This window comes from Chelmon rostratus, chromosome 5, assembly GCF_017976325.1.
Source record: "Chelmon rostratus isolate fCheRos1 chromosome 5, fCheRos1.pri, whole genome shotgun sequence".
Classification (NCBI taxonomy): Eukaryota; Metazoa; Chordata; class Actinopteri; order Chaetodontiformes; family Chaetodontidae; genus Chelmon; species Chelmon rostratus.
The window spans coordinates 17,807,656-17,835,362 of NC_055662.1; the positions used below are offsets into that span (position 1 = coordinate 17,807,656).

The 27,707-nt window shown below is 41.7% G+C and overlaps 1 protein-coding gene across 1 annotated transcript; it reads left to right on the forward strand.

Annotated features, from left to right (window-relative positions):
* The first annotated feature begins 222 nt into the window (after positions 1 to 222).
* Positions 223 to 25,116, forward strand: pgm5 (phosphoglucomutase 5). Its single transcript, XM_041937153.1, has 12 exons — positions 223 to 314; positions 541 to 799; positions 2,717 to 2,879; positions 3,035 to 3,181; positions 3,816 to 3,941; positions 4,066 to 4,256; positions 5,902 to 6,056; positions 12,958 to 13,073; positions 17,256 to 17,391; positions 18,177 to 18,360; positions 22,214 to 22,351; positions 23,849 to 25,116. The coding sequence occupies exons 2-12, from the start codon at positions 542 to 544 to the stop codon at positions 23,936 to 23,938; spliced, it is 1,704 nt and encodes a 567-aa protein (XP_041793087.1). The 5' UTR covers positions 223 to 314; position 541; the 3' UTR covers positions 23,939 to 25,116.
* The last annotated feature ends 2,591 nt before the right edge of the window (positions 25,117 to 27,707 follow it).

Sequence of the window (27,707 nt, forward strand, 5' to 3'; positions counted from 1 at the left end):
TATAAACTCCATAAGTGACCACAGCCGCTGCTCAGGCTTCATACCGCACAGCACAGACACAGGCAGTGTCCGGTTGCAGACCGGTCCCGACACAATTCCCCTCTGCCATCAGTCAAGGGTCTATTTTTGGCCGGAGGCTCAGCTGATTGTGGGCCTTGAAGATTCTGGCCCTCCCTGCTTTTTTTTTCTTGTAGTCAGTTGTTCAGGCTTATTAGGAGAAGAGGGAGTTGTCGAGCAGCAGAGGAGCGTTATGCTGAATGTTCAGCTCAGTGCTGAGGGATGCAGCTCTGTAGGCTATAACAGAAGTTACTGAGGTGAGAACAGTTTCCTTTCATTCTAGTCGTTTCATCCCTGTGTGGGGCTGCTGGTACTGCTCTCCTCCTCGGCAACTGTTTCCAGGCTGTCAGGCTTCATCTTTGGGCTGCTATTTCTCCACATTACCGCTGCTTTTCCTCTGTGAACGGATACAACCAGCAGCAAACTCCTAAACTAACTCCAAGTTCTTTCATCGGCGTCCTCCCGTTGGGTCCCGGCGAGGAGGATGGAGACGAGCCCCATCCCGGTGGTGACGGTCCAAACCGCCCCCTTCGAGGACCAGCGGCCCGGTACCAACGGGCTGCGCAGGAAGACAGCGGTGTTCGAGGGGAAGAAGAACTACCTGCAGAACTACATCCAGAGCCTGCTGTCCTCCATCGACCTGCGGGACCGACAGGGCTGCACCATGGTGGTGGGCAGCGACGGCCGCTACTTCAGCCGAGCTGCCACCGAGGTGATAGTGCAGATGGCAGCTGCCAATGGGGTAAGAAGGGAGGGGGCGACCACCGGTCTCAAGGCTGGCATGCAGTTGTTCCACTGTAACAGCATATTGCAACCACTTCTAACCATGCAAAAGATTAACCTCTCTGTGATTCCCGTTTGAAGTAAAATGAGTCCACGTTGGTGCATCTCCACAAGGAACTGTTACAAGTAAACGTGGAAATAAAGCAAAGTAGCAGTCATCAGTGAGGCAAAGCCTAATTAGATTTTAGCATCTCATCACTGCAGTGGACAGCAATGATTTAATAAAACTGCCAAAGGTAGTTGTGAAAGATTTACCTACATAAATATCACATTTAATATTTCTATGCTGTGGCCCAGAGGTTCCCAACGTAGGGGTCAGGATCCCCAAGAGGGGTCGCAAGAGTGTAGGAAACAACACTATTGTTCAGACTTTTTTTTTCCTCAGGCCTCACACTAGGCCTGTAAAACTATCAACCACTGAACTGCTCGCCTCTCAGAGACATGCACTCTGTGATGAGGGCTCACAAGAAGACCCACGCTTTGTGTGGCGGGGTCACAAGCAAGAAAATGAGGAGAGGCACTGCTGTAACCTCAGCATGAACAGTGATAGGTGACACATTCACTGTCCGCAGAAATTGTTCCACCACTTCTTCAAAAACATAATTAGTGGGACTTTGGGGGTCTTTTCTGGCAAAGTGTTAAATCCGAATTTTAGAACTGCATTTATATTCACATATTGCATTACACAGTTTGTTAAACATTACAATCCTGGCTGTCCTATCACTTTAAACTCATGCTATTAGGTTCATTTTAGGAGAAGGTACCAACACTCCCTCAACTTGTCACCCATCCAAAATGTGCCTGAACTCTGTGTCAGCAGCAGATAATGAAAAAAGGAAGCCAGAGTGAGAGAGACAGAGAGGAGGGAGAAATCCCCACCGCTTGTTTGGAAATGCTTACCCTGAGATCTTTGTGATTGGTTTGGACAGGTTCCAAAGGAAAATCTGAAGGGAATATAATTTGTTTTTCAGATCAGTATGTTTTTTTTTTTCCTGCTGGCCAAGCCAAATGTCTCTTGACGACGGCCTTATCAGCACTTCCATCCATCCTGCTCTATTTTCCTGCCTGCGTACTGTGAAAGTAGGGACCGAGAGCTGCTCCACCCCCCCCGAGACAAACTTTATGCTTTGGGGATCCCCTGTCATATGGCACTGAACCAGAAGTCAGGATAGTGGCAACACTTGGAGTTAACCCACCCTCTGCATGCACTATCCTTCTTACACTATGACAATAAAATCTAAACATAGTAGGAAATAATGGGTGGTTTTATACATGTTCTTTGGTTATTCCACACAACTTTAAGCAGGCTAAATGAGTGCATTTCTCAGGGTTTTCCCTCACTTTCCTTGTCTGTCCTTCATGTACACATACAGCATGGTGGATGTTAGGAGGATACACTGACGTCAGGAGAACAAATTCCTCTCCAGTGAGGGAACTTTTATTTAGAATAGCTGATATGCAGGGGAATTATGGGATGCTGGGGGTATTACCACTTTAAAAGTAGTGTAGAAATTATAAATAGAGAGTCCAGCTCTGGTCGTTAGGCACCCTCTTGGGGCAGATCATTTGCTGTTTAAAGCGGGCTGTCAATTCGTCACCTGTAAAACAATAAGATGCTTTGGGCCAGTGTTGCTTTCAGGTCCAGATAGACAGATGGACTCTTGAAAATTTTCAGGCCAGAATAGAAAAAGTATTTTGTTTTATGTTGTGTCACAGCCAGCTCAACAAACACTTTTTTATTTACACAGCATTCTGGAAATATCAAAGGCAGAAGCCTAAACTTTCATCTTATGAGACAGTTCCAGCTGATCAGAAAGCATTATCCCGGGTTGATGTGCTGCTGACATTGCTCCTCGTTAACATCTGTGCTGTGCAGATTGGTCGCCTGGTAATCGGCCACAATGGCCTCCTGTCCACCCCTGCTGTTTCCTGCATCATCAGGAAGATCAAGGCCATAGGAGGGATCATCCTCACAGCTAGTCACAACCCCGGAGGCCCCGGTGGAGACTTTGGGATCAAGTTCAATGTGGCAAATGGAGGTGAGGACTGAGGGAGTCTTTTTTATGATTATTCTTGAAGTTGCTTCCTCCTACTGAGAGTTTGAAAACATCTGAAATCAGGGATGTTTTTCACTGGACAAAAATAAAGGCCAGTGTTTGCTAAGTTTACATTTTTGTCTTTCTTTGCACGGCAGGCCCGTCACCGGACACAGTGATGGAGCGGATCCACCAGGTGAGCCGGACTCTCGAGGAGTACGCCATCTGCCCTGATCTCCGCATCGACCTGTCCAGGCTGGGAAGACAAGAATTTGACCTGGAGAACAAGTTCAAACCATTCAGAGGTGCACTCACTAATTAGTGCATATTTAAACAAAATAGCCAACTGAAACTGAAAATGGAAAGGCTTTTTCTACTAAAGCGCTCTGTAGAAAGGCTTCATAATTTGTAACTAGTGCCCTTATAAATGGTTAGAAAATTGTTTAATATGGTTTTCATTTATAGATCAGTTCTAAGTCATTAATTAGAAGAATATATGGTTTGCCAGGTTGTTAAAAATCCCTTTGATTGGTCAAACAGTTTACTTAATGAACTAAAGAGCTAAGTGAATTTTTTGTAATTAATGCATTAAAATGATCCATGAAGCATTACAATATAATCATTTAAGCTGTTGTTAAAGCATTGGTTCTGACTTATAAACCACATAAGAACTGCATTCTGCATAATTTTTGGTGCAGGATTTAATCACAAATCACCAGTATTGCATATTAGGATGATCTTATACTTTGAAGCATCCCTAAAAGTACAAATCCATCGACACCCTGCACATTGCAAGTTTTTCCTAGGTAAATACTCATTATTCAGGCACAGAGCTGTATGCGCTGGTAGCACCCTTTGCACAACCCTTCTCTCTTTAATGCACAAAGCAAACAAACACACTGTCATCCGGCACTAATCATGTCATGTGTGTGTTTCCAGTGGAGATCGTAGACTCAGTCGATGTATATCTACAACTGCTGCGAAACATCTTCGACTTTAATGCCATTAAAAGTCTTCTCACGGGACCAGATCAGCTCAAGATACACATAGATGCCATGAACGGAGGTGAGACAGTTCATCATCTGGTTTATATGCCCCCTGAGCCTGAGCTGTTGTTAATGATATTGGAGATTAAACTGTTTTTCCTCTCTTCTCTCCTCCACTCGCCTCTCCTCATGCCGCGTTACAGTGATGGGTCCCTATGTTCGGAGGATCCTGTGCGATGAGTTGGGAGCTCCTGCCAACTCTGCAGTCAACTGTGTCCCTCTGGAGGACTTTGGTGGCCGACCTCCGGAGCCCAACCTGACTTACGCCACCTCTCTTGTAGATGCCATGAAAGGAGGCGACTTTGGCTTTGGGGCTGCATTTGACGCAGATGGGGTAAGGCGTCTGATGTCTATGTGATGCTTTAAGTCCCCCTCCACTCAAAAAATGTGTGAAACTTTCTATCTACAAATGTTTGCATGATCGGATACTGAATTTTTTGTGAGAGAGAAAGAGTGGTTGTATTTTGGGAATTCTTAACAAGGCAATTGAAATGTTGTGGAAAAAACATATCAGACACAGCTCATTAGCCAAAGCAGAATATTTTCATATGTCTGAAAGCACATCTAGGGGAGCTTGAACACTTATTCTATTGCATATGAAGTATTTATACATCACATTCACGTTGCTCTCTGGGTGTAGTACTATTACATAAGTATGATAAGAGTGGGCAGTATGCTGACAAGAAGATCAACAGTACAGTCATAGACACTCGGCATTAATATAAACATTGCATTATATTATACATTAGCATGGCAATACTTTAAATGTGTTAATTTTTTACAAATACTTTTATGGTATCACGTACCATGTGATATCCATGGTTTGCTGAAGAGCTCATTCTAAGATAACAGTAACACAACAAGGCTTACTTTCAGGTGGTTATACACTAATGAAACATAATTATGAATACTTTCGTCCATTTCTGCCGATAGGCGTCCCTAAATCCTTCACACTGACCTCTAAGACTAAATCCATATGATTTAGACTCAACCCATAGATACCAGAGTGAGCCTCATTTGTTTCTTATTTGTTTTTGTTTGCTCATTGATAGCAGGAAGAAAGGAAATGGGGGCTGAATAATACTGTATCCATGATGATCCAACAAGCAGCTCACTTTTTCCACAATGTCATCCAATAGTCATTTCTACCGTATACACACACACACACACACACACACACACACCCTTTGCTAAGTCAATTAGGATAGCATCAGGAGAATTATGTCATATCTGCTCTGTTTCTCCCACCAGGATCGGTATCTTCACAGTGATTAGCACCGCCGGTTGTAATCTTATGGGGTGAATGCTTCTTTGTTGGGGTCACTGTTACAAAATACCACAACCAATATCTTCCAAACTCTAAACAGTAATTGTGATTGTTGGCAAATCATACTGTGACTTATTTGTGTCCTAAATTGTTCTGTACAGCAGAACTGTCTCAAGAGGAACCACTGCTGTATTGCATTTAGCTCAAAGCCCATTCATTCCTACTGATGGTACAGTAAAATATGGTCACACATATATAGCTGTTTATTTTTAAAAAAAGCGCAGTCATTTCCTAAAACAGCTGCGCAGGGCAGTTTTAAGCAAGCTTTTTTCAGCTGGAGTACACAGGGCATTTGTTGGGGACTATTTTCAGCAGCGGATTCATACACATTTGTTGAGCTAGTGATCATCAGGATGATGCATTTACAGTCTCTGTGGTCAACTTAATAACGGAACATGTCACCCAGTGCAACGGGGTGACTTACTGGCGTGTTTTTAATAGTTCTTTGACAACAATGGATGAATGAGCTAGTAGTACGATGAATTCATTGTTGGTTTTGTGCAAAATATAGAAGATCACAGTGTTGCCACCTGCAATGATAAATCAGTCAAGTTTAGTCTAATTGTGTTTCTTTTCACATTAATAACTAACTAAGTAACCAACGAGTTTCATGAACTGTCTGACAGTGTACTATTTGTTGTGCCATTTTCAGGACCGTTACATGATCCTCGGAGAAAACGGCTTCTTTGTGAACCCGTCAGACTCGGTGGCCATCATGGCTGCCAACCTCTCCGCCATCCCCTACTTCAGACAGCTGGGAGCCAAGGGCTTTGCCAGGAGTATGGCCACAAGCACCGCCCTCGACAGGTACAACACACACTAACACACTCTACACACACACACGCTCAGCAGATCTCAGGGCGTTTTGCCTTCTCTTGTCACACCACCTCAACCTCTGTCCACAAACTCCTGCAGCAGCCCAATCTCTGGAGAGGGATGACACTCTCAGATGAAGACTCACCCACTATGAATAAGACTCTGAGATCACATATGCACAACCCTCACACACACATTTACTCACAGTCTATAAATATTGGCCGTTATGTAAGGCTAGAGCCGAGCAGAGGGTGCTGAGTGAGAGGATGTGATCACAGCTAAAGTCATCCCCATTAACATTGTTCCAGTAGGAGGGATCCCAGCACTGCACCCCACTGAGACTTCAGCAGAATGCCGCTCTATGGAAATGTGTCATTTAATACAATGAGAGATCCAGAAAAGATCAACTATAGTTAGTTCAGGCTATATTTTAACCGACTATTGACTTGAACGAGTTAATATAGATTCAGTGCCCATGCACTTAGCAGTTCTCTCCATAAAATAGTCCATAAAACCTATTCAGACTCTAATGTGTAATGAGTTATTGCATTTCAAGGTTTCTTAATTTGTGAAAAATAGATCAAGTAGATGTACAAGATTTTCACCTGCCAACTCCAGTAAGTCTGAAGAATGTAGAAAGTTGTCTGCATATCTGTATGCAGTGAGCAACTGAAATTGCTTGGTTAAAGTCACCATGTGTAGACATTTTTAGAACATTTCTGATTACTCTGATGGTTCAAGTTTTCGTTTTCTTGATCCTTGGTGAAGAGACTGTAGCAGCATTGAACACTGCCAGGAAACACCCTATATCTTTAACCACAGCTGCTGCATATGAGCAGGATTCATAGGTTGACCTATACAGAAAGTGCCTACAAGACAGTCTGTCTTGGTGTGTACATGCACACTGAATGTGTGTGTGTGTGAGTGAATGTGTGCATTAGTACGTGTTAGCACTGGCAGGCATTGAGGAAGTGACCTCACTGCAAATCCCGATCTCTTTGGGTTTCACAGTTGCAAAGGAAAAGTGATGCTTAGATATATGAAGTGGGATGTTACATCACACAACTATTGGTCGTCTCTGTTGGTGTAAAGAGTCCTACACACACACACACACACACACAAAAACACACACACACACAGATCACATGGACACTGTTGTGTGGTGTTGCACTGCTCCATGCCTGAGGCTGTGTCTTATGATGTTAAACTATAATGATCACACTGAAAAGCTGCTTGAAAGTTTTGCTCACACTGGCGCCTTGCCTCATCACACACACACACACACACACACACTGAGCCCTGAGACACAAATGTCACATGACCCACTGCAAATCCGAGCCATAAACTTCTCAGACAGCACACACACACTTACTGTACATAAAATGGGCTTTTCGCTAGTTACAACTAAAATATCTCCTTCATCTCTCTTTGTCTTTTTTTATCAGCATTTGCTTATTTTGCATTGACGATGGCATAAATTTAATTTCCTGAAAACTTTTACGTGGTCGTGCAATCAGCTGAGAACTAGAGTTACCTTACAATATGATGTCTGTTACAGATAATACTTAAACTACAGATAATATCATGCTCTTGGGTTTGTGAAGAGCTGAAATAAATTCCATTATATAAGACTTTCATTTTCTCCCTGTTAAACTGGATTTCACCTGCATACTCTAAGGCATGTGGTCTTATGCGAAGCACGCCTACCTCTTCTATGAGCGCTTACTGATAATTATTGACATTGTTGCAGGACAGGATCACTTTGTTAGCCTCATAATCACCACTTAAGTTCCTCACGCAGCACTGCTGCTCTCTGGACATGTAATGCACATATCTGCATGTCTTTGACAAACTCCAGGAAGTGTTGAAGTACTTAGTAGTGTGGTGCTGGACCCTGGAGTCGGCCCAAGCGCGGGCCTTTTTAGGACAGCGAGTGGCCTGTGTGTGTGTGTCTGTATGCTGAGTGTTTAGACTGAGCAAACCTCCCTGCTGCGTGTTTATGCGTAGTCAAGCAAACTGTGTTATAAAAGCCTTGATAAATGTGACTGTGTGTATACTGTATGTAGCCGTGGGTGTCCAGAGAGAATGAGGGAGATGAGCAGAGGATGTTTTGTTGTGCGCGGTTTTGGATTCAGATGGACACGAGGTTGGAGTTACAGGTGTTAAATCTTTCATTCTTGGGCAGCCTGAGGGTGTCTGCGTGTTTCAGTGCAGGGAGCGAGGGAGGGGTCGGAGGAAGAGAAAGAGGGAGGGAGATTTTGGTAAAGGAAACATCTGCCTCTCCTTTAACCGTTCCAGGGATGGGAGGATGTAGGGAGAAGAGAGGGCTGAGCCGCTGGGGTGCCTCCTGTTACCAGGATGAAGTCCAAGTTCTTGTACTGAATCGTTGATTAGCGCTGCACAGTAGAGGGGTCAAATGCTTAACTTTGAGCTGGAGCTGAACTGTTTTTTTTACTGCTGTTGTGCTGGTTACTAGGATGACCAAGGCAATCAAAAGACTGAATTGTATCTCACAGCTGCCAATGCTCTTGTAAGACATGATGTGCTACTACCACAGGGTGTGTTTTATGGATTCATTTCCACCCTCAGTGCCCTTAAGCACCGCGGTACTTCCATCATGTTTTTCATGATGTTTTGGTGGGAGTGAGAAATAGAAAAATAAACCAAGAAACAATAAATGCAGTAGATTAGTATAGATGTAGGATGTTGCAACTGAAAAAAGGGGGTCAGTTTGGACTGATTTGGAATTAAGGAGTGATTGTGCTATTATAGAGCAGTGGTTCCTGACCCTTTTTGTCCAATGTACCCACACTGCCCTATTAGAAGAAATCAAGTACCCCCTTCATGAACGCCACCCATCATGTTCCAAATGTGTTCATTTAAATTAATTTAAAAAAAAACTTCTTGGCAAAAGTTTGGTCAAGCTTGTGTTCGTAGGTCACCCACTTTATAATATTTTAATCATCACTTTCAGCTATCTATTTCAACTCCTCTGTTTCCTGAGTTTTCACACATGCTGAAACTGAGAGGTGTGTCTTGTGCAATTGTATCAGGGTGGCCATGGCCCCCCCTGCAGTCTCCCTGGTTGGGATTCACTGTTCTAGAATGAGATGGATTGTAGGCATTTGCTCTGTTTGAAGTGAACACTGTGCCTGAGCCCAGCAACACAATACCAGACCAGTTTTGGTTGGGCTGGACTTGTGTTCCCATGTAAAGTTGCCAAGGTTTTAGTTCATTTATAACGCTGAAAAAACTGAAGGAACATGCTTAAAAACCTCCTAAGAAAAACTGTGAAATGCTGTCATCAGGCTCAAATGTTGTATTATACACCAATATTTTGATAGGAAGCAAGATGCAGAAGGTAGCCAAGTTAAACATTGGCACTACAAGCTCACTTTTCCCCCGATATAATATTAGAAGACGGCAAATATATTTTTGACACGGCTTTGGAAGAGCCCAGTTTTGAACTGATTCCAGGAAGGTATTTTGATACCGATTCCACAAAGCAATATAAACAACAGCTATGACCATTTACAGAAATAATCTCAACTGAAAGTCCTTTATATTAAGTATTTTTAGTGTCGGCCACTATAGCAACATCTTCAATGTATCAGACTTGTGTGTTGTCCACTTCAGGTCAAGATGAACTCACATTTCAAGCCCTAGTAAAGCTCCAGCTTGCTGCACTTTTTGTCTGAATGCCAGTCTAAAGCTTTTAAGTCCAGGCTGAGCTCTTTTCAGAGGGGGAGGTGAGGAAAGGGGGCACTGGATGCTATGTTTGGGTAAAATATCAAGCCAAGGCCCAAAGCTGGCAATATTTCACTCTGCAGATGTAGCGAGACCTCATCCCTCTCATTTCTCCCCAGTATTTACCGATGCATGAGAGAGATATACACGAAGATAGAGAGGGTGAGAAAACAAAGAAGAAGTGGTTGATTAGTGTGTGCATGTGTGTGTGTGACTATAAGTGTGTGCATCAGTTTGTGAACCTGAGCATCCAAATCATTCTCATGACATTTCAATTTCATTGAATCTTAGAGAAAGAACAGGTCTTGCAGAAATCCTTGTTTTCATAATTGCCTCCATCCAGAAGAGAAATGCACCAGGCATCTTACACGATATCACATTTCATGTTAGCGAAGAAGTGAAAATTGTCTGCAAAAATGCAACCTTATCATGATCATTACTCATTGTAAAGTATTAATAAAAGTCCAAATTGTCAAAAATGTCAAAAGCTTTATTAAAATCAGTTTGTATGTTAAAATTTATGATGTTTAACTTGTACAGAATTTTAAGACAGGATATTGAAATGCAGTTATTTACTGCAAATTACACACAAACTGATATACATGAATGAAACAAGCGACTCTTAACTTCTTAAAAAGTCCGAATAAGAATTATTTTGGTGGCGCTCGCCAGCTCCCATATAATAAATCCTTATGTCAAAACTGTGCCTTGATTTAAAAAGAAAAAAACAATGCCGCAGTTGAATTTCATGCCTCGAATCTGAGTTGTATACAATGAAGGTGCTTGACCACACGTTGGCTCTTTACGCATATTCTTCCTGTTACTATTGTGAGAAAATGGACATTGAAACACTGCCTGACAGTTGAGAGGTCACGCCTACACACGAGGGATTACAGACCTAATTAGAAACCTTCCAAGTTTATTCCTCCAGTCATACTTATCTGCCAGAATTTCTTTGTTTTGGCAAATCCTTTTGGAGAGAGAGGCAGCATCCACTGAGCCTGCCTGGCCTGAGACAGTGTATTGTGTCTGTTTAAATATGCATACGTTGGTATTTGTGCCTCCAATTCTTGACTACCAAACTCTAAAACCAGAAAATGCTTTATTTCTGGCTGTTTTTGAGGAATGTCCAAGCATACGTGTAGAAAAGACATCGCTGAACTCGTTTTCGAGTGTTTGCTTGTTTCTCAGAGTCTTAATCTGTGCACAAAGACAGCGTATATGTGTTTGCGTGTTATATGCCGGTGTTCGGTTAAAGCTCGGATGGTGGTCAAACTTGAGAAAACGGGATTCTCCATATTCTCACACTGTTTTGTCCCTACATTTTTGCAACATTGTTTGAAAGCTGAGCACTGGTAGGGTCAGTTTCAGTGCTTATGTTGGCCGTGGACGTGCTGTTTAAAACGTCAAAAGCTCATCAGAAGGCCAGAGTTTCTGTTTTCTTTTAGGAATGCCAGGCTTTCCGTTCCAGCTCTCGCTTCCCCAGAGGGGAATAAAGCTGGTTACTCTTATTTGGAAATTTATCCCATCCTCATGTAAACAAATGCACAGGGCACCGTGGGGTTTATTTATGTGCGTGATGATTGTGCGGATGTGTACCATCAATTAAAAACCCACCCAAATCCACACATATTGCACTGTGAATTCCTGCAGCATCCCACCCTGCAAGCATTTGAGACTGACACTTCTACACGTTTGTTTCTTTGCAAGCAATAACTGTTTTGTTGCATTGAATATTTTGCATACAGCATTTCTGAGCTGAGCCCTGGGAATTGTGTTTACATTTTACAGCGGCCACTGAGGAGGTGATTTGGTTGAGTGGTGATCTGTGGGGAATGGGAGGACACTGGGTAGATATTTCTGTTGCAAACTAAATATCTCTGCAAGCCGGCTTGGGATGGTAACTTTAAATACATTAATATAGAGACTGCCTGAGTTTGGATGGATTCATTATAAATGTATCCTGTTATTCAACCTCAAATTATTCAAAACAGAAAGTCATTCCCCCTCACCTTGCTATTCTTTTTGATCTCCGCCAATTCCTGACTTTGTCTGCCCTTTGGTGCCAGACAGGTAGTGTACTATGGGTTTATCAGAGCTTTTTTGCTTAGAACGGGTGCCTGCTGCTGCTGAAAACTCTGCTATGAGAGCGTTGAGAGTAAACCAAAACAGTTGTGGGCTGTAAAAAAGCTAAACATTTAGCTGAAAGTTGCTGAACTGCTCCATAGAACTGAGGGGAACTGCAGAGTTAGATGATAATTCTCTGTGGGTTTAACACTACAGGCGACTCCTTTCACATATAAGTAGTTTGATCCATTGTTACCATAAAAATATTGATCATGGTGGCTTTAAATTGATATGGTTCTGACAAGCTGTAATAAATCCACCATGTTTACGGTACTTTGTGCACGTCGTGGTAGAATGTAAACTCCCACATCTTCATGAAAACCTTCAGTTTCCAGAAACAAAAATGCGAACATGATCTTGGTGTTCTTAACGCCAGCCATGACCACGTCCATGACGCTTTGACACTGTGCCAACAGCTGACTCATATGTATGTTATTACTGAATGTAAATGGTCATGCTCATAATGACCCTTTCAGTTGTTTCATTTTTGTCCAGATGTGTCAACCCTTTTCTAAAAATGCTTGGCTTCATGATTGTGTTTGTGTAATTCCATCATGTCCAGCCTGTTACTGCTCTCTAAATTCGTACTGAAAAGTTTTATTAGACTTCCTCTTTGCTCTTTTCCCCTCTAGTCTGTTTCTTTGCCCTCCCACACTGTCAGCACCTTTATCCCTCCCTGTGACCCCATCGTACACCATATTCACATCCATACACACACATACATACTCCCTCTCCTCCTCTCTCTATGCGAGCACATGGCTCAGGTTCAAAGCAAACATCAACTAAAAGGTTAACTCACTTTGTTCTTGCTGCCTTTGCCTTATTAAGTTATTGGATGAGCTGCTGGCAGATTATACTTGTCATACAGCATTTGGTTTGCTTTATTTCAAAGGTCAGGGGATTGTTTGTAAGCATATCTCTATATCAGAACTGAGGAAGGCTGGCATCAGATATTACAAAGAGATTGTGTGTTTGTGAGCATAAAGTACGAGCTTTGTTTTTGTTTCTCTCTTTATAGGGTAGCCAAAGCCATGAAGCTGGCACTGTATGAGACTCCCACAGGCTGGAGGTACTTTGGGAACCTGATGGATTCTGGGCGTTGTTCCCTCTGTGGGGAGGAGAGCTTTGGGACAGGTACAGTCTACTATACGACAGTACACTCACTCACAATCCAAACAACACAGATTTGTCAATGGTGAATGCCATCGATACAGATGAGTACAGATACAAGGCAGGAGCAACCTTTTAGTGTGTGAAGAGAAGGTCACAGATACGAATCCCTGGACCGGTTTGGAAAATGTGAGTGGGTGTGTGACAGAGAAATCCCCTCCCCTCAGCAACAACTGTTGTTGAGGTGCCTGCAAACAAGGCCACTGCTAGAAGACTGCACTGGCCAGCTGCTGCTAACTGTGATTATGCACCAGGGACTGTGCACTGAAATACCGACACAGCAATCTGTCCGGTCAATGCCGGTCCCACAAAATTAAAGGGAAATTGCAGTTTATTCCAATGTGGGTCTTATTTTTGTAGTTTTGGCCATTGTTGGTATTGTTTATGACAACAGTGTACACACCAAAGTAATTTCAGACATTGGGGAACATGGTGATCACTACAGTGAAGTCCAATGGGGCAACAAACATAAGCGGACAGATGATTAGAGAGGCTTTAACGGGGCGTTCACATGACTGCATTGGTAAGTTTTTTATAAAGGACCAGAGTGGAAGATATTCATAAATGTGTTCTCGTTACTTAGAATGAGCTCTTTATCTATAAAGGGAGTGGGTCTTCTTCCATGGAGTGTGCCATGTTGTGCCCTCGTGTTTCTACAGTAGCCCAGAACAGACAAACCAGATACTTGCTCTAGAGAGCAACTTTTGCAGCCACCATAGGTTCTCCACGCTTAGAAGGGGAGGGTGAGGGGTATTCAGTTAGTTGTAACCTGCAGCCTCACCATTACATGCCAATAAAGCCTACTCGCTGGTCCTTTAAGGTGAGACGATGAAATATGAATGAATCAGAAGAGTCCAGTTTGAAACACCAAAACCGTGGGTTTGAAAGCTAATCAGATGCCAAAATACTGCATGGCAGTTTGAATGAAGACAGGATTTTACAACTCTAATCACAACTTTTACCACTCTATCATTTTATCCTTCAGGAATGTGGCCAACACAGTGCAATGTGCAGCAGGAAGAGTTGAGCCACATTCAACTTTTTGCTGGAAGACAGTTTTTTACAGGAGCCCCCCCCCCACACCTGCTGTTCTGACACGGCCTCATTGGAATGAATGCAGGCTTGTGTTTTTCACGCAGTACTAATGCCAGTGAATGCATCTTAAAGAAGCTAGCAGTTTACCCAGATTTTGTAAATCACTTTATTTGGAGGTAGAAATGAAAGTGCGTACAACTGAGGTGTAGGTCATAATCTGTTATTGCACAGGAAAAAAACAAAAAACAACTACAGTCAAGCCAAGTCATTTTTATTTATACAGCTTAAAATCACAAAAGTTTTTGCCTCAAAAGCTTTACAATCTCTAGAGCATATGACGCCGTCTATTCCTGGGTCCTTGGTACGGTAAGTGGAGTAGGTCAAACTTGACCAATTAGTCATCATTATTGTTTCATTTCACTGATTGATTTTTTTCTACTAGCCTGGAGGTTTGTTTGAAAGCTGTATCATCGTCTGACCGCTCGTGTTTCTTGCCCCGTTTGATTTTTCAGTGATTTTGCCAGATCTCATCAATTAATATGCGGCGTACAATGTTATTATTACTGATTGGAATGATGACTTAAACTACAGAAATAACATTCAAGTGTTTATGAAGTCACCATTTCCATTTAAAGGTGAAAAATCTTCTCACAGTCTTCCTGCTGCACTCACCAGCCTGTTCCAGGTCTTGAGTCGTCAGCAGTGCATCCTGACTGCCTGTAGCTCCAGTCAGAGACGCGTAATAGATGAGAGGGCTGTGACCCTGACTGCATGTGTAAATAATCCCCATTCTTCTGCTATAAAAGGAGACAGGGGCTCCCTGAATCACTGCAACATGCAGACAGGCCTCCAGTGGCAATGTTTTCTATGAATGCAAACGCAGACACACACATATGCAGTCAGAAAATATAAACAATGTGCATGCACAAATAATACACTTGCATTTGCTTTTGCCCTCCCTTTCTGTTTCTACTGCCCTGCCCTCTGTTTTTACAGCTCTGGCATATTTCAATTTCAGTTTTATCTGTCTCTTCAAATCTTTGGTTTTCCTCTTCTCTGACTCATTCTTTTAACGGGAGGTGAAGTTGAACTTTTAAAACGGAGGGAACGAGGAAGGACAAGCTCAAAGTCAGAAGAATAATGTTAGCAGGTGTGAACAAGAGGGTAGTGAAGAGAAGCTTGTAGGAAAGAGCAGTGGGAGTTTGAAGAGTCCAAATATGAGAGGTATTGACGAGGAGGAGAGCAATGGAAGGAGCAGAGACGCAGTGAGCACAGAGGACGATGGGAGCTGGCTCGTTGTCTACCCATGTAAGGCCAAAAGCCCAGAGAGAGCCCTGAGTAGTAAATCATCAGAGCTGCACGCCACTCCTGCTCTTTACTAACTTTAATACACTTACTCTCTCACATACACAGCACGAACTATCACAAGTGTTAATTTGGCCAGTTATGTCAAACTTCGGTGTGCAGGTTTTGTTATTGTTGCTTTGATTATATTCTCCTGGTTTGCAATTGGAAAACGGCAGCTGCAGAATTTAAAAGTCACACAGCATACAGTTCAATGTTATCTGAAAAAACTTTCAACTGGCAACTTTCAAAAAAGTTGGGTGGAAAATGTAAATGAACAGTGAATGCAATCATTTACAAATTAACTGTGTTTATCAACAATGGTTTAACAAAGTGTTCCTGAGCCCATGAAGTAACATCCTTCATACAATCATGTGTTCAAAGTGATGAACCTTGCTCCATCTTCGCTTGTGAACCACTGAGCCTTTCCAGGATGCCCCTTTCATACCCAATCATGATACTATCACCTGTTACCAATCAACCTGTTTACCTGTGGAATGATCCAAACAGGTGTTTTTGGAGCGTTCCACAACTTTCCCAGTCTTTTGTTGCTCCTGTCCCAACTTGTTTGAAACATGTTGCTGCATCAAATTCAGAATAAGTAGATATTTACTAAAATCAATGAAGTTGATGAGGTCAAACATTAAATCTGTTGTCTTTGTAAATTAATAATATTATAGTTGTTGTTATAATATTCTTTTTCAGTAACATTTTCCACAGCTTCCCAACGTTTTTTGGAATCTGAGTTGTAATATTGCTCAACCAGCCATGCTTGTCTGTAGACAAGTGTTGTCTGACTGCCAATTAAATCAGTCAAAAATGCTAAAAACAGCCTCTCCAAAAACAATGGGGTAGCCATAACATTGATTTAGTACTTTCTTGTTTCATCAATATGCTGTTAAAATAAGTTGTGTCGTGACTTTTTCTTTACAGCAAACACAGGTTCGAGTTGAGCGGAAAAGAGAAGCTGTTCTGACATATTTTACAGTGTAGGTGGAAGAGATCAGGCTGAGCTTTGGTAGTATAATAATTAGATTTGTACATTCTACTAAGTGAGCCCTCTGTCTCTTTCTGTGCCAGAGAGCGAGACAAAGGAGGACAGACAGCGAGTCCGGGATTAAATGATAACTGTCAGTTTCCTAACAGCTGTATGCTGCTAGGGCCGGACACAGTGCTAGGAAGCGCACGTCTTCTTCTCATAGTTTGGTGGAGAAAACAAAAGCCAAGATTTGTGTTTGCTATAAAATAGACATAATAATACCATCATGTTTTCCTCATAAAATAAATGTCTGCGCAACTTAAAGTGATGCCTCACAGTCGAGTCCATTTTCTGCTCCAAGCTCTGCTGTGGAAACATTACTAACACGCTCGATCATATTAGAATGTCAAAGTGTCCCCTTTACAGATACCTTTACTGTGCAGCTGTTTTCCAGCGCTGATAGATAGCTCCCCAGTGAAGGAGGCTGAACAAGGGTGTGAGCCTGTCCTCTCTTTGTTTGCATGTGTCTTTTAGGGTGGGGAGCAGGAGACACTAGCTGTGCATCTCCTTGTTTCCAGCATTGGTGCTAAGCTAAGCTAACGGGCTGCCAACCATTTTCTCGTAATTCCTTAAAACTTGATTTTTGAATGTTTTGCATGACACCAAAGTTAGATTACGTGCAAAGCAGAGTTGTGTCGTGGTTATATATCACCTCTCATCACCTCAATTCAGCTCATTAAAGCGTGAGAAGCCGGTGAAGAGTTGTGGTATTTTCGGTGCTCCCCCAGGTTCGGACCACATTCGTGAGAAAGACGGCTTGTGGTCGGTGTTGGCGTGGTTGTCCATCATGGCCGCCAGGAAACAGGGTGTGGAGCAGATTGTCAGAGAACACTGGGCCAAGTTTGGACGGAACTACTTCTGCAGGTAAAAGGGCTAAATAATCTGAATGTGCAGCTGTGCTTCCATCATGGATTTGATCATTTGCCTGTTGTTTTCAATCGTTTATCTCTTTATTGGTTTGTCCTTGTTTAAATCACGGAGCCACTTTCCTCAGCCATTATTTACTGAATTTATTTAAATCCACAAGCTCTGGGATTCCCTTTTCCCAAAAGTCTGAATCCCTCGTATCCCCAATAAAGCCAAATATGTCTCCCAGGCCTTCACCTTCGTCAATTTCTCCTCTCCTCCTCCTCGCTGGTTGTCACTTGTTCTTATTTTAACCTCTCCCTTGTGAGAGTCACAGATAGTTACTGCAGTCAATGTTCCCACTGACAGTTGCTGCAGCTTTTCATGTTCCCACAGAGAATTTCCTAATCTGATGCAGATTTTCCACAACATGTAGATGGAGAGGACATACAGGACAGGCCAAGGACCAGAACCCAAGAAGTCCTCAAAACATAAACATCTGTCTTCCTTTTGAGGAAAATCAACTAATCACCGTGACAAACCTCTCGTCTCTTGCAGTTTAGGGCCATTTCAAGTACCACTGTAATACCATAAATTGCCTTCTTAGACTTTTTGTTGCTATTAGGGCAAATTAGACTTTCAATCAACTTTAAAATATACTATAGAAAAAATGAGAGTCAACTCTGTGCCAAGAAGCAGTGCTTTAAAGTGGATGTTCATCTCCTCTCACTGTGTTCCTGCATTAGCCACATACCAGCTTCTAGCTGAGCATTTATGTGTTTACGTGTGTTGGTGTTTGTCAGGTTTGACTATGAAGGTCTGGACCCACGCGCCGCCTTTTACCTGATGAGGGATCTGGAGGCAGTAATCTCAGACAAAGCATTCACCAGCCAGAAGTTTGCCGTAGGAGACCACAAATACAGCGTGGAGAGGGCCGACAACTTTGAGTACATCGACCCCGTGGATGGAACAGTGGCTCGAAACCAGGTCAGTCTGGGCTAAGAGAAGCAAAAACACAGGAAAGAAGTTCTCTTTCTATCTATGTTGTATCTAAGAGGACATGCAGTGAAACGAAATGTGAGCCAAATGTAGCTGTTCACTTTAAAAAACTATTTTATTTACCAATTTATATGCAATATAGTAATGATGCTGCTGAATAAAACTCAGAAAGACACAATGACATGCGATATGCATTGTCTTTGGAAATATGACTGATGATCTCCAGTCTATAGAAGTGTCCCATTCAACATTTTTCCATCTAGCGCCAAAAAAAGTAAACAAAAATCATCATATTGAATCTCAGTACTTAAGAATCACAATACGACAATATATATTTGAATCGGCCCCCACGTATCGTGATAGTATCAATTGGGGAGATAAGCTTATGCAGCAGTTCTCATGTGATCTGCCCAAAGGCATCCCCAGCATGCACACCCAATCACACTAACACCTCCTCTGTGCTCTCTAACAGTCATGTACTCACTCATCAGCCTTTTTTGTGAGCTAGACCACCCACTAAGCAGTGATGTCTCAGTAGAGAGGTTCCATGTTTGGACATTAATGTCCATCTGCCATCTTCAAACCATAAACATATGCAAACGCACACATTACATACAACACACATGTCCCTTCACACACTGAAGGAAGCCGACCTCGCTCTGTTAGTACACTCTAGTCCTCTGCCTCCCTCCTCTCCTCCCCCTCAATCTCTGTGAAGTTTACCCAGCTGACTCCCTCTGTTCAGCCCAGAAATGTGTGGAAACTCATCCCTGGCGTCGACACTTCTTTGCTTCTGCCCCACCTAATACCTCACACACACACACACACACACACTCTCTGCATTTTGGTGCGCACCGTCCGTCAGTCCAGTTGTCCCTGTGCATAAGTGTGAACACGTGCATACGCCTGCATGGCCCGCACGTGTTCACACTTGTGTTCGATGGCAAGGTTGTGCCGTCAATTTCACCTCATGTACCTTAACAGCAGTAAAGGTCTTGCTGTTCCGCTGTGAATTACTCCACCGTGTTACCATGGTTACAGCAGCTCCACAGCTAGTTAGTCAGTCACCCCAGAATGTCATTTAACCTCACTGGCAAATCCTCAGCATCCCAGTCGCCCCAGTGTGTGTTATTACAGCACACATTCCTCCCAGGACAGAATTATATCAGCTGTCGTCTCACTTGCCGTCTCTCCACTGCAAGTGTGTTTGAAGGGGGAAAAGTTGGCACATACAAACACACACGTACACACGCACACACGTAGAGTATGGGGGAATTACACAGCAGAGGTATGGCAGCCTTTTGTAGTCGACTACTGAATTCATTCTGGATTGTCTGCATGTCTCACACAGATAGATAGTGGATGGACGAATGGATAGATGATTATATGAATAGAAATCATTGCCATAGAGCCTAAAGAATACCTTTGTGCAGATACTGCTTTGTGTTTTTGGGTTACTTTTGGAAAATACGGCATGTAACAACATAATGTTTTCAGCTTCCATGTCCATTTAAACTAGTTAAGAAAATAATCATAGTTTATTTATATACATATAATTTATCTCATGGAAATTAAATGCATCTGTTTTGCCAGGCCAGGTGTCTGTCTGTCTACTATTAATATTCATACTGATATGAATATAAAATAATACAAATGTAAATATGTGACTAGAATTGTTTCTCAACTGCTGAATCACATAAGTTACTCACATAAAGAGTCTGAAGCTGGGATGGCATTTTCTGAGATTTGCTAAGCTAGCTAGGCTACCCTTAGCAAGAGCTTAGCCTACTTTTTTATAGCTTCATGTAGTCATTTGAAATAATAGCTGAATTACCAAGATTTCCGTTCATTAAAATACAAATTTTTCATTTAGTGATAAGCTAATCAACAAGTGAATTTAGTTACAGCTTTAAGGCTAGCCCTGGCTAGCTCACTAGTTAGCTATAGTGTTCTTGCTAGCTAGTGGTATGTAACTTTACCTAGCTTGGTTAGCTCTCTCAGTAGCAGTAGCCAGATAAATACATAGCCAGGGTTCTGTTCTCACAGAAATTATACATATCTGTCCGTTAATTTTCTTATATAGTAAAGCAGATGTCAAAAAGTCAAGTTTAGGTACTAACTTCACTCAATTTTGAGCAAAAATGTAGCTAAGTTACTACATTATGCCTTTGTACAGTTAGACAGAAACACTGTAGCTGGAATGCGCTTCAGTCAAGGCCCCTGAGCTTTGCAGCTGGCATTGTTTTTAACAGGCATTAGTCAGCCTCCTGATAACTGCTGCTCTATTGTTAGAGATGAGCTGACACACTCACAAAAAGAAAGAAAGACAGACAGGCGGACGGACGGACGGACATCTCTTATCATCGCTGTCTCTCCTCACCCGGACTTCACTCCAGAGCCACAGTCAGATTAGGAGGAACGCCGGCATATAAACGATGACGCTGAGTCACAGTTTGAAGAGGTTTGCAGCTATTGGTCTGAAATGGGGAGATGGGGTGACTGGGCAGGGCACCCACTTGACTTTTTAATCCTATAATTCCTACTCCATAATGTTGTAATACTCATAAATGGTGAATGTTTTGACAGCACTGCTTTGGACAATTACAGCGGAGTCCGTCAAGGTGATCATGTGACATGTAAAAAGTGCCACGGGTGTGTCCTAGTAAAACCACCGGGATATTTCTCTTATTCATGCTCCTTGTTTTTTCTCAAAACATATTGCTGTCTTTCCGCCTGAGCTTGACTTTTGCTCTAATGGGATAAGGGAAGAGGCACTGTGGAATTTAGGACAGATAAGAGTCATCACACATCCATTAGTCAAAGAGTCTTATCTTCGTTACGTCAGCCAGCGAGAAGTTGTAGTTGGTGAAACAATATCCTGTTTTTCCTGAAAATGTTGAGGTTAAGTTCAAAGCATTAACAGTGGAGGCTGTCAAGGCCTTTAAGATATGTTGTGTTTATTTTTTTATTTTGTTGTGAAATTGTTCTTTACTGTCAGAAACATAAAGAAACTGTGGAAATATGACCTCTGTGAGCTACAGAACAAAATGGTCACTTGTCAAGCTTCAAATGAACTCAGCTGGAGTTCATAAAGCTTCTTGGAGTAACACTGAAGTAGTGGAGGAGTTAAGACCTTATGTAATTTTATAGAAAGTACTATGGAGGATGCAAGCATTAATAGAGTGTAAAGGAATCCTAAAACACACAATGATAGTGACATCTAGTGGATGAGTGCAGTTACTGCACATTAAAGAGCTGATGCCCTCTCTGCAGATTTTCCTTTTTACTGATTCCATAACCATTTTTTCCTGTGTTATATGGCCGGCATTGCTCATTTGCATGATTGGAAAATAATGAATAATTAAGTGCCCTATTTAAATTATAGGAGTAGATAAACTTTTAACGCTTCATAATCAGATACTAAAAGATTTATGCTGTATGATGAAGCTCATCATGGGTTTTTATGCTGTGTGTAAAATGAAGTTGTAAATTTAGTTTAGTATGTGTTAGTGCTAATGGGGTTATTCTACAGCAACAGAAAATTTCCATTACAGCTGTTGGTCATTTTGATAACTTATCAAGAGGATGTGCCAAACCTTTGCTTTCAAACTCAAAGTAGTTGCTTTTCTCCGGTGCATACTATTATAAACATAATATGTACATATTTGGTACTGGCTGTTTTTTTTTTAGCTGTTAGTGACTTTAATTATTGAGTTTTATCTTTTTTTGTATCTGGTAGGTTGTGGTGGGCATTTGGAGATAGGAGAGATTAAATCAGTAAAGTAAAACAAAATATGAATAGTTAAATTGATAATGAAAATGTTGGTTTGTATGTTTCTAGGGTTTGAGGATCGTCTTCACCGACGCCGCCCGCCTGGTGTTTCGGATGAGCGGGAGCGGTGGAGGGATGGGCGCCACCATCCGCATTTACGCCGAGAGCTTCGAGAGAGACCCTGAGAGACACAGCAGAGAGACGCAGGTACAGAGGGAGTGTGATGGTGTGTGTGCGAGATTATATCTGTGTGTGTGTGTGTGTGTGAATGAGAGACAGTATTTCTTAGTGTGTGTGCACGTGCAGCATGTCCACTTCTGTTTATGTTTTCTGTGGAAGTGTCTAGCACTTAGTGTCTGTCACTTTACAATGTTATGACCTGAAATGTTCGCTCATCCAAGATGAATCTGATATGCAGCATTCTGCCAGTTTAGTCACCATTAAAACAGATCAATCCTTTATTGACTGATATCAGAAGATTCTACACATTATATTCAGTGGAAGACATAGATTCAGATATATTAATTTAGATTGTGCTTCATATTCGATGAACGACAAGGAGAAAATGCAATGATCTTTGCAGCTAGGGGACTTGCAGCTGAGCCTATGCTGTGATGGTGAAATGCAATTTCATAACGACCTGTAGACTTTGGACAAATTGTAAAGCCGCAGTCATGATTGCTACACAGCCTTACTTAGGTTTGGCCACCGAACCGTACAACTTCACCAAACGTGTGTGCTCTCACCAAGACTGGTAAACCCGTTGTGTGCTATTCTTTCCTACATCTACAAGTCAGACAGCAAGTGATGTCTTCAGCTTGCAGAGCCATAAAAATGCAAACTTGAGCATGAAAGTTTGTTGCATTGGAGCGAAAATGTACACTGTACTGTACACTCTATGATGTGTGGTGTTGTGTTTTGTTCCATCATACAACCCTGTGCAGGGAAGAGTTAAAAACAATACCATAACACATAACTCCAGAGTGAATCACTCTAATGCAACGTTAGTGATGTTCAGTGCACAATAGCAATGCAAATATACTCACCTGCAGTCCTTTACATGCTATACAAACATTTTGTTTATTCCAAGCCTTCTTTCATTCTTTAGAGTATGTGCATTTAAATTTAAGACATGTTTAACAAGATATTTTGCTCCACGTGGCCCAGGTTATACACCTGTCTTGAAGCAACTCAGCACTTCCTCATACACAACCCATTTCTTTTTTACGCCACAGTGTTCCCATTGTACAATTTTATGAATGACTCATCTCTAACGAGTAACGTGAACTTACTAACTGGACTAAGGCCTCTGTAAAATGCTCTTTTTGTAGGCCTTGGTTGACATACGTGAATTTAACTTAAAGATGCTAAATAATACAAACAATATACAGAAGCAGTACAAAAAACACACAGAGCAACAGAGACAATACCAAGAAAAGCTAACATAAATTAAATATCTGACTAACCACCTGACCTGAACTTATATGAACTCATAGTGATGCTCCAGGGTCATAAAGAGTAAAGATTTATGAAATCCTGTTATGCACAGAGAGCGATTTACTGCACGCTATCAATGGCCACAGAAAACAGTCTGATTATGCAAGAAAGAAGAAGGAGTCCAAACTTTTCCTCCGCCATGATTCGAAACATTTCTTTGAATCGTCATTGCTGAGAATGTTTTTCGTGGTGGGTTCCTGGCTGCAGGTGGTGCTCAGTCCTCTCATTGCCATTGGCCTGAAGATCTCCAACATCCACGAGAGGACGGGACGCCATGGCCCTAACGTCATCACATGAGCAACCAGGCACGCACACACACATGCATCTACCTGCTCATACAGAGAAAAATACCTTCAAAATACTCTTTCCTGTGCTTATTTGCCTTTTTTTTAAAACTCCCCCCTCTGTGGCTTCATTCTCTTGTTTCATTTTTCTTTACACGATGGCTAAACCGAGGGTGCTTTATCTCTCAGAGTGAAAGTTAATGTTGCACACTGCTCTCACTATTGTTTAATGACCACTATCATCTTTCAGCCATGGAAAACTTCAAGCAAATTATTCAGCGTCTAAACCAGGGAGGCTATTTAATTATTGCCATGGATAAATAATGAAAAATATGTTAACAGCAGACATATTATGAATGTGACTGTTTATGTTTGCGGCTCGCTTTTATCAAGATTTATTGACTGAGGGAGCCTAAGAGAGTTGTTTTTTCATTCACTGTGCTGTTTTTGTACAACAGTGCAGTGTTCACTTGCCTGTACCTTCCCTCTCACATACTGTCTGTCACAGTGTTTTGTTTTTTCAACCATTTCATAAAAAAGTAATTGAACTGTTGCCTATGCGTAAAATAAAACAGGCTAATTCATGTATCTGTGAAGTGAATTGCAATCCGTTGATGTTTGATTTTAATGTCAATGCATATCTCCACTTATGTTTACTACCTGAGGACAGAGCACTCAAACTGAATTGTTGCAAAATAGCAAATAAATATAAAAATGTTGGCATTGAACGTTTCTGCAAACCACAGATATGTTAAATTTGTACTTTTCATTTGCATCACAGCAACGTTTCTACTACATCTACAAGTGTCGTACGTCAGATGACTGGTCCGTGAGCGGGGTTTTTTATGTGTTTCCTAAGCCCAACCAAGTGGTTTTTGGGCCTAAACCAAGCAGGCCTTAGCCACAGTGCTTTCACAACATGAAATCTAAAATTAAAATGTGAATAAAAGTAAAGCTTGTAAAGTTTCGGTTTCATATCCGTGGTTTGAGAAATGTACAAGGCCAACATTTATTCTGGTGATTGGGCTGCAGATGAAAAAGAAATATTTTAGAATTGTTTACTTATTAGGCTTTGCCTTTTATTTGATCAGTTTAGGCCTTTGGGAATGTGTATAACCATATTTGAATATATTACTTCTTTTTTTTTAAATCCCAATAAACTTTTTGTGTGTAGCGCTCGCCTTTTTAATTGAATCGGACAGGTCTGATGGGGAAAAATAAAAACACATCAGTGTGAGATCCTGTATGTTGCCCTTAGGCATTTTTGGATTTTAATTAAACAAATTCTTCATAATTAAGAGCACCGCGTTGTGCTGGTACCATATATCATGTGGTGATTGAACATCCTTGAGGAAAAGGAGGCTTTTGTTCGCCGAGCGCAGCACCTGCTTTTGAACCGAGTGTGAAATGTGTTGAAGCTGTTGTGTTGAGATAAGAAATGAAGAGGGTTGATCTTTATACGGCCTGAATGAGGCGCGCAGAGTAGGAACTCATAAACACGCTGATTACCGTCATTATGAGTTGAGGATGTGCCAGTGGATATCCGCAAGGATGTGTTTGCTCAGTCAGCCAGACATTACCTGTCAGCCGTTGCAGGTTATTGCCCCATCCAACTGTTTTATAATGTCAGGGGTTATTTCTGAGGGTGGGTGAGGATCGCTGCCACTTTATCGCCTTTGAATTTGTCGGTAAGAAGACGGTTTAGGTTTTAGCTGAAATTGTTCATGTGTCAGAGGCAAGTGTCTGATAGGTAGGGGCATGATTACATGATTACTTGGTAATTAAGATCCCCCTGTTTCATTTTTATAATGTGCACAGACATGAACAAGCTGCAAAGTTGCAGGACATTGTTGCTCCAGCAGTATCTTCATTGTTGTGAACTTCTCAAAGCCATTCAGAGCAGATTTCCATTATTCAACTGAACAATTAAGACAATACATCTGTTTTTGCTCCCATTTTTCATGAGTTAAAATAAAAGATTTGTCTCTATGTGCACAAAAAGCTTATTTCTCTCAAATGTTGTGCACAAATCTGGTCACATCCACGTTAGTCAGCAGTTCTCCTTTGCCAAGATAAATCATCCACCTGACAGGTGAGGCGTATCAAGATGCTGATTAAACAGCCTGATTGCTGCACAGGTGTGCCTTGGGCTGGTCACAATAAAAGGCCACTCTGGAATGTGCAGCAGTTTTATCTTGATAAAAACATTTATTAGGCACTGAGCTATGGATTTCACATCACTCGGGCTACAGATATGGGTTTTTTGCATCAGCTGGTGAACATTCCTGCAGTCAGCATGCCAAGTGCACACTCCCTCAAAACTTGCAGAATTTGCGTTATTGTGTGATAAAACTGCACGTTCTAGAGTGGCCTTTTATTGTGACTAGCCCAAGGCCCGACTGTGCAGCAATCATGCTGTTTAATCAGCATCTTGATGTGCCACAAGTGTCAGCTGGATTGACTGCCTCAAGGAGAGATAAATAAATTGTGAACAAAATTTGAATTTGTGCGTAGAAAAAGTCTTTGAGCTTTAATTTCAACTCCTAAAAAATAAAAACAAAAATGTTGGGTTAATATTTTAGCATATAAAGTGCAAATGTATTTCACAAAGTCCACATTGAAGTCATTAGATTGGATCACAAAACATTTAACTGTTGTCTGTCTCTAATGGATGGACAGAGGCTGGGAAGAAAGGCTTCAAAATGTCTGTAGTCTGTATAATGAATTTAAATTGATGAATTCTAATTTGATCCTTCTCTGGTATTTTTTTTTATCCATTATCTGATTTTGTCTTGTGTTCTCTACAACTTTTCATACTGCCACCTTGGCCAAATTTCCCTAATGAAACAGGTTTTCAACCTGTGTATAAAAATCAAACAAAAAAGCACCTAACTTGTTGTGGTGGCTGAGATGCTGTCCCGGTTCAAGTCCGACAGGAAATATTTGTTGCACGTTGTCTCCTTCTCACTTCATTTACTTCACATTACTCACTTGATTTTGTGTAATTTAGTTTCATTATTTTTGTAGCACAATCAACAGAGCTCATAAATATAGTCGACTCAGTGGTCTAGAAAATACACTTCGGAGTGTTGATTCAGCTGACTTTTAAATTACATCGGGCTGCCTGGTAAGAGGATTTACTCTTAAAGACTTTTGAGCAGTGTGAAAAGACATTGTCATGATTTACAATACAAAACAAGTCTACCAAGCGTTGGCTATATATTGAGAAATAAACATTGTGAACAGAAGCACTGCAGGATAATGACATGACATTTTTATTCCATAACACAAATTTCCCTAGAACAGGGGTAGTGTCATTCACTCCTGTTGTATTATGCTTGGAAACATGCAGGAGTGTTTGATTTGAACAGTGTGCAAACTGGAGCTACTGTGCAAGTAAAAGTGCACTAAGTGCTGTTCTTGGATCCAACTGGATCAATTCTGTCCGCAGTTAGTTGTCGCAACACCGAGCAGTTTTGCAGCTGAAAAGTGCAGCTCATCCTTGCTTTAGGAAGGCGGAGGCTAAACCATTAGAGCAACGTCAACGCAAAACAGTTAAACCTGACAGGTTTTACCTCTTTAAAGGCGTCTGGGCTTACACGGGCCTGTTAACACAGGGTCAGCACACTACAGTTCAGAGGTTTAATGCTGGGTGTAGACTGATGGCACAAAGGTGATGTCACATGTCCCTGTGGTGCATCATTGGAATCATCATTGGATACCTCCCATTTTCCTCCATTCATCCCTTCCCTCTCAGCCAGTTAGGCAGAAAAAAGTCTCCT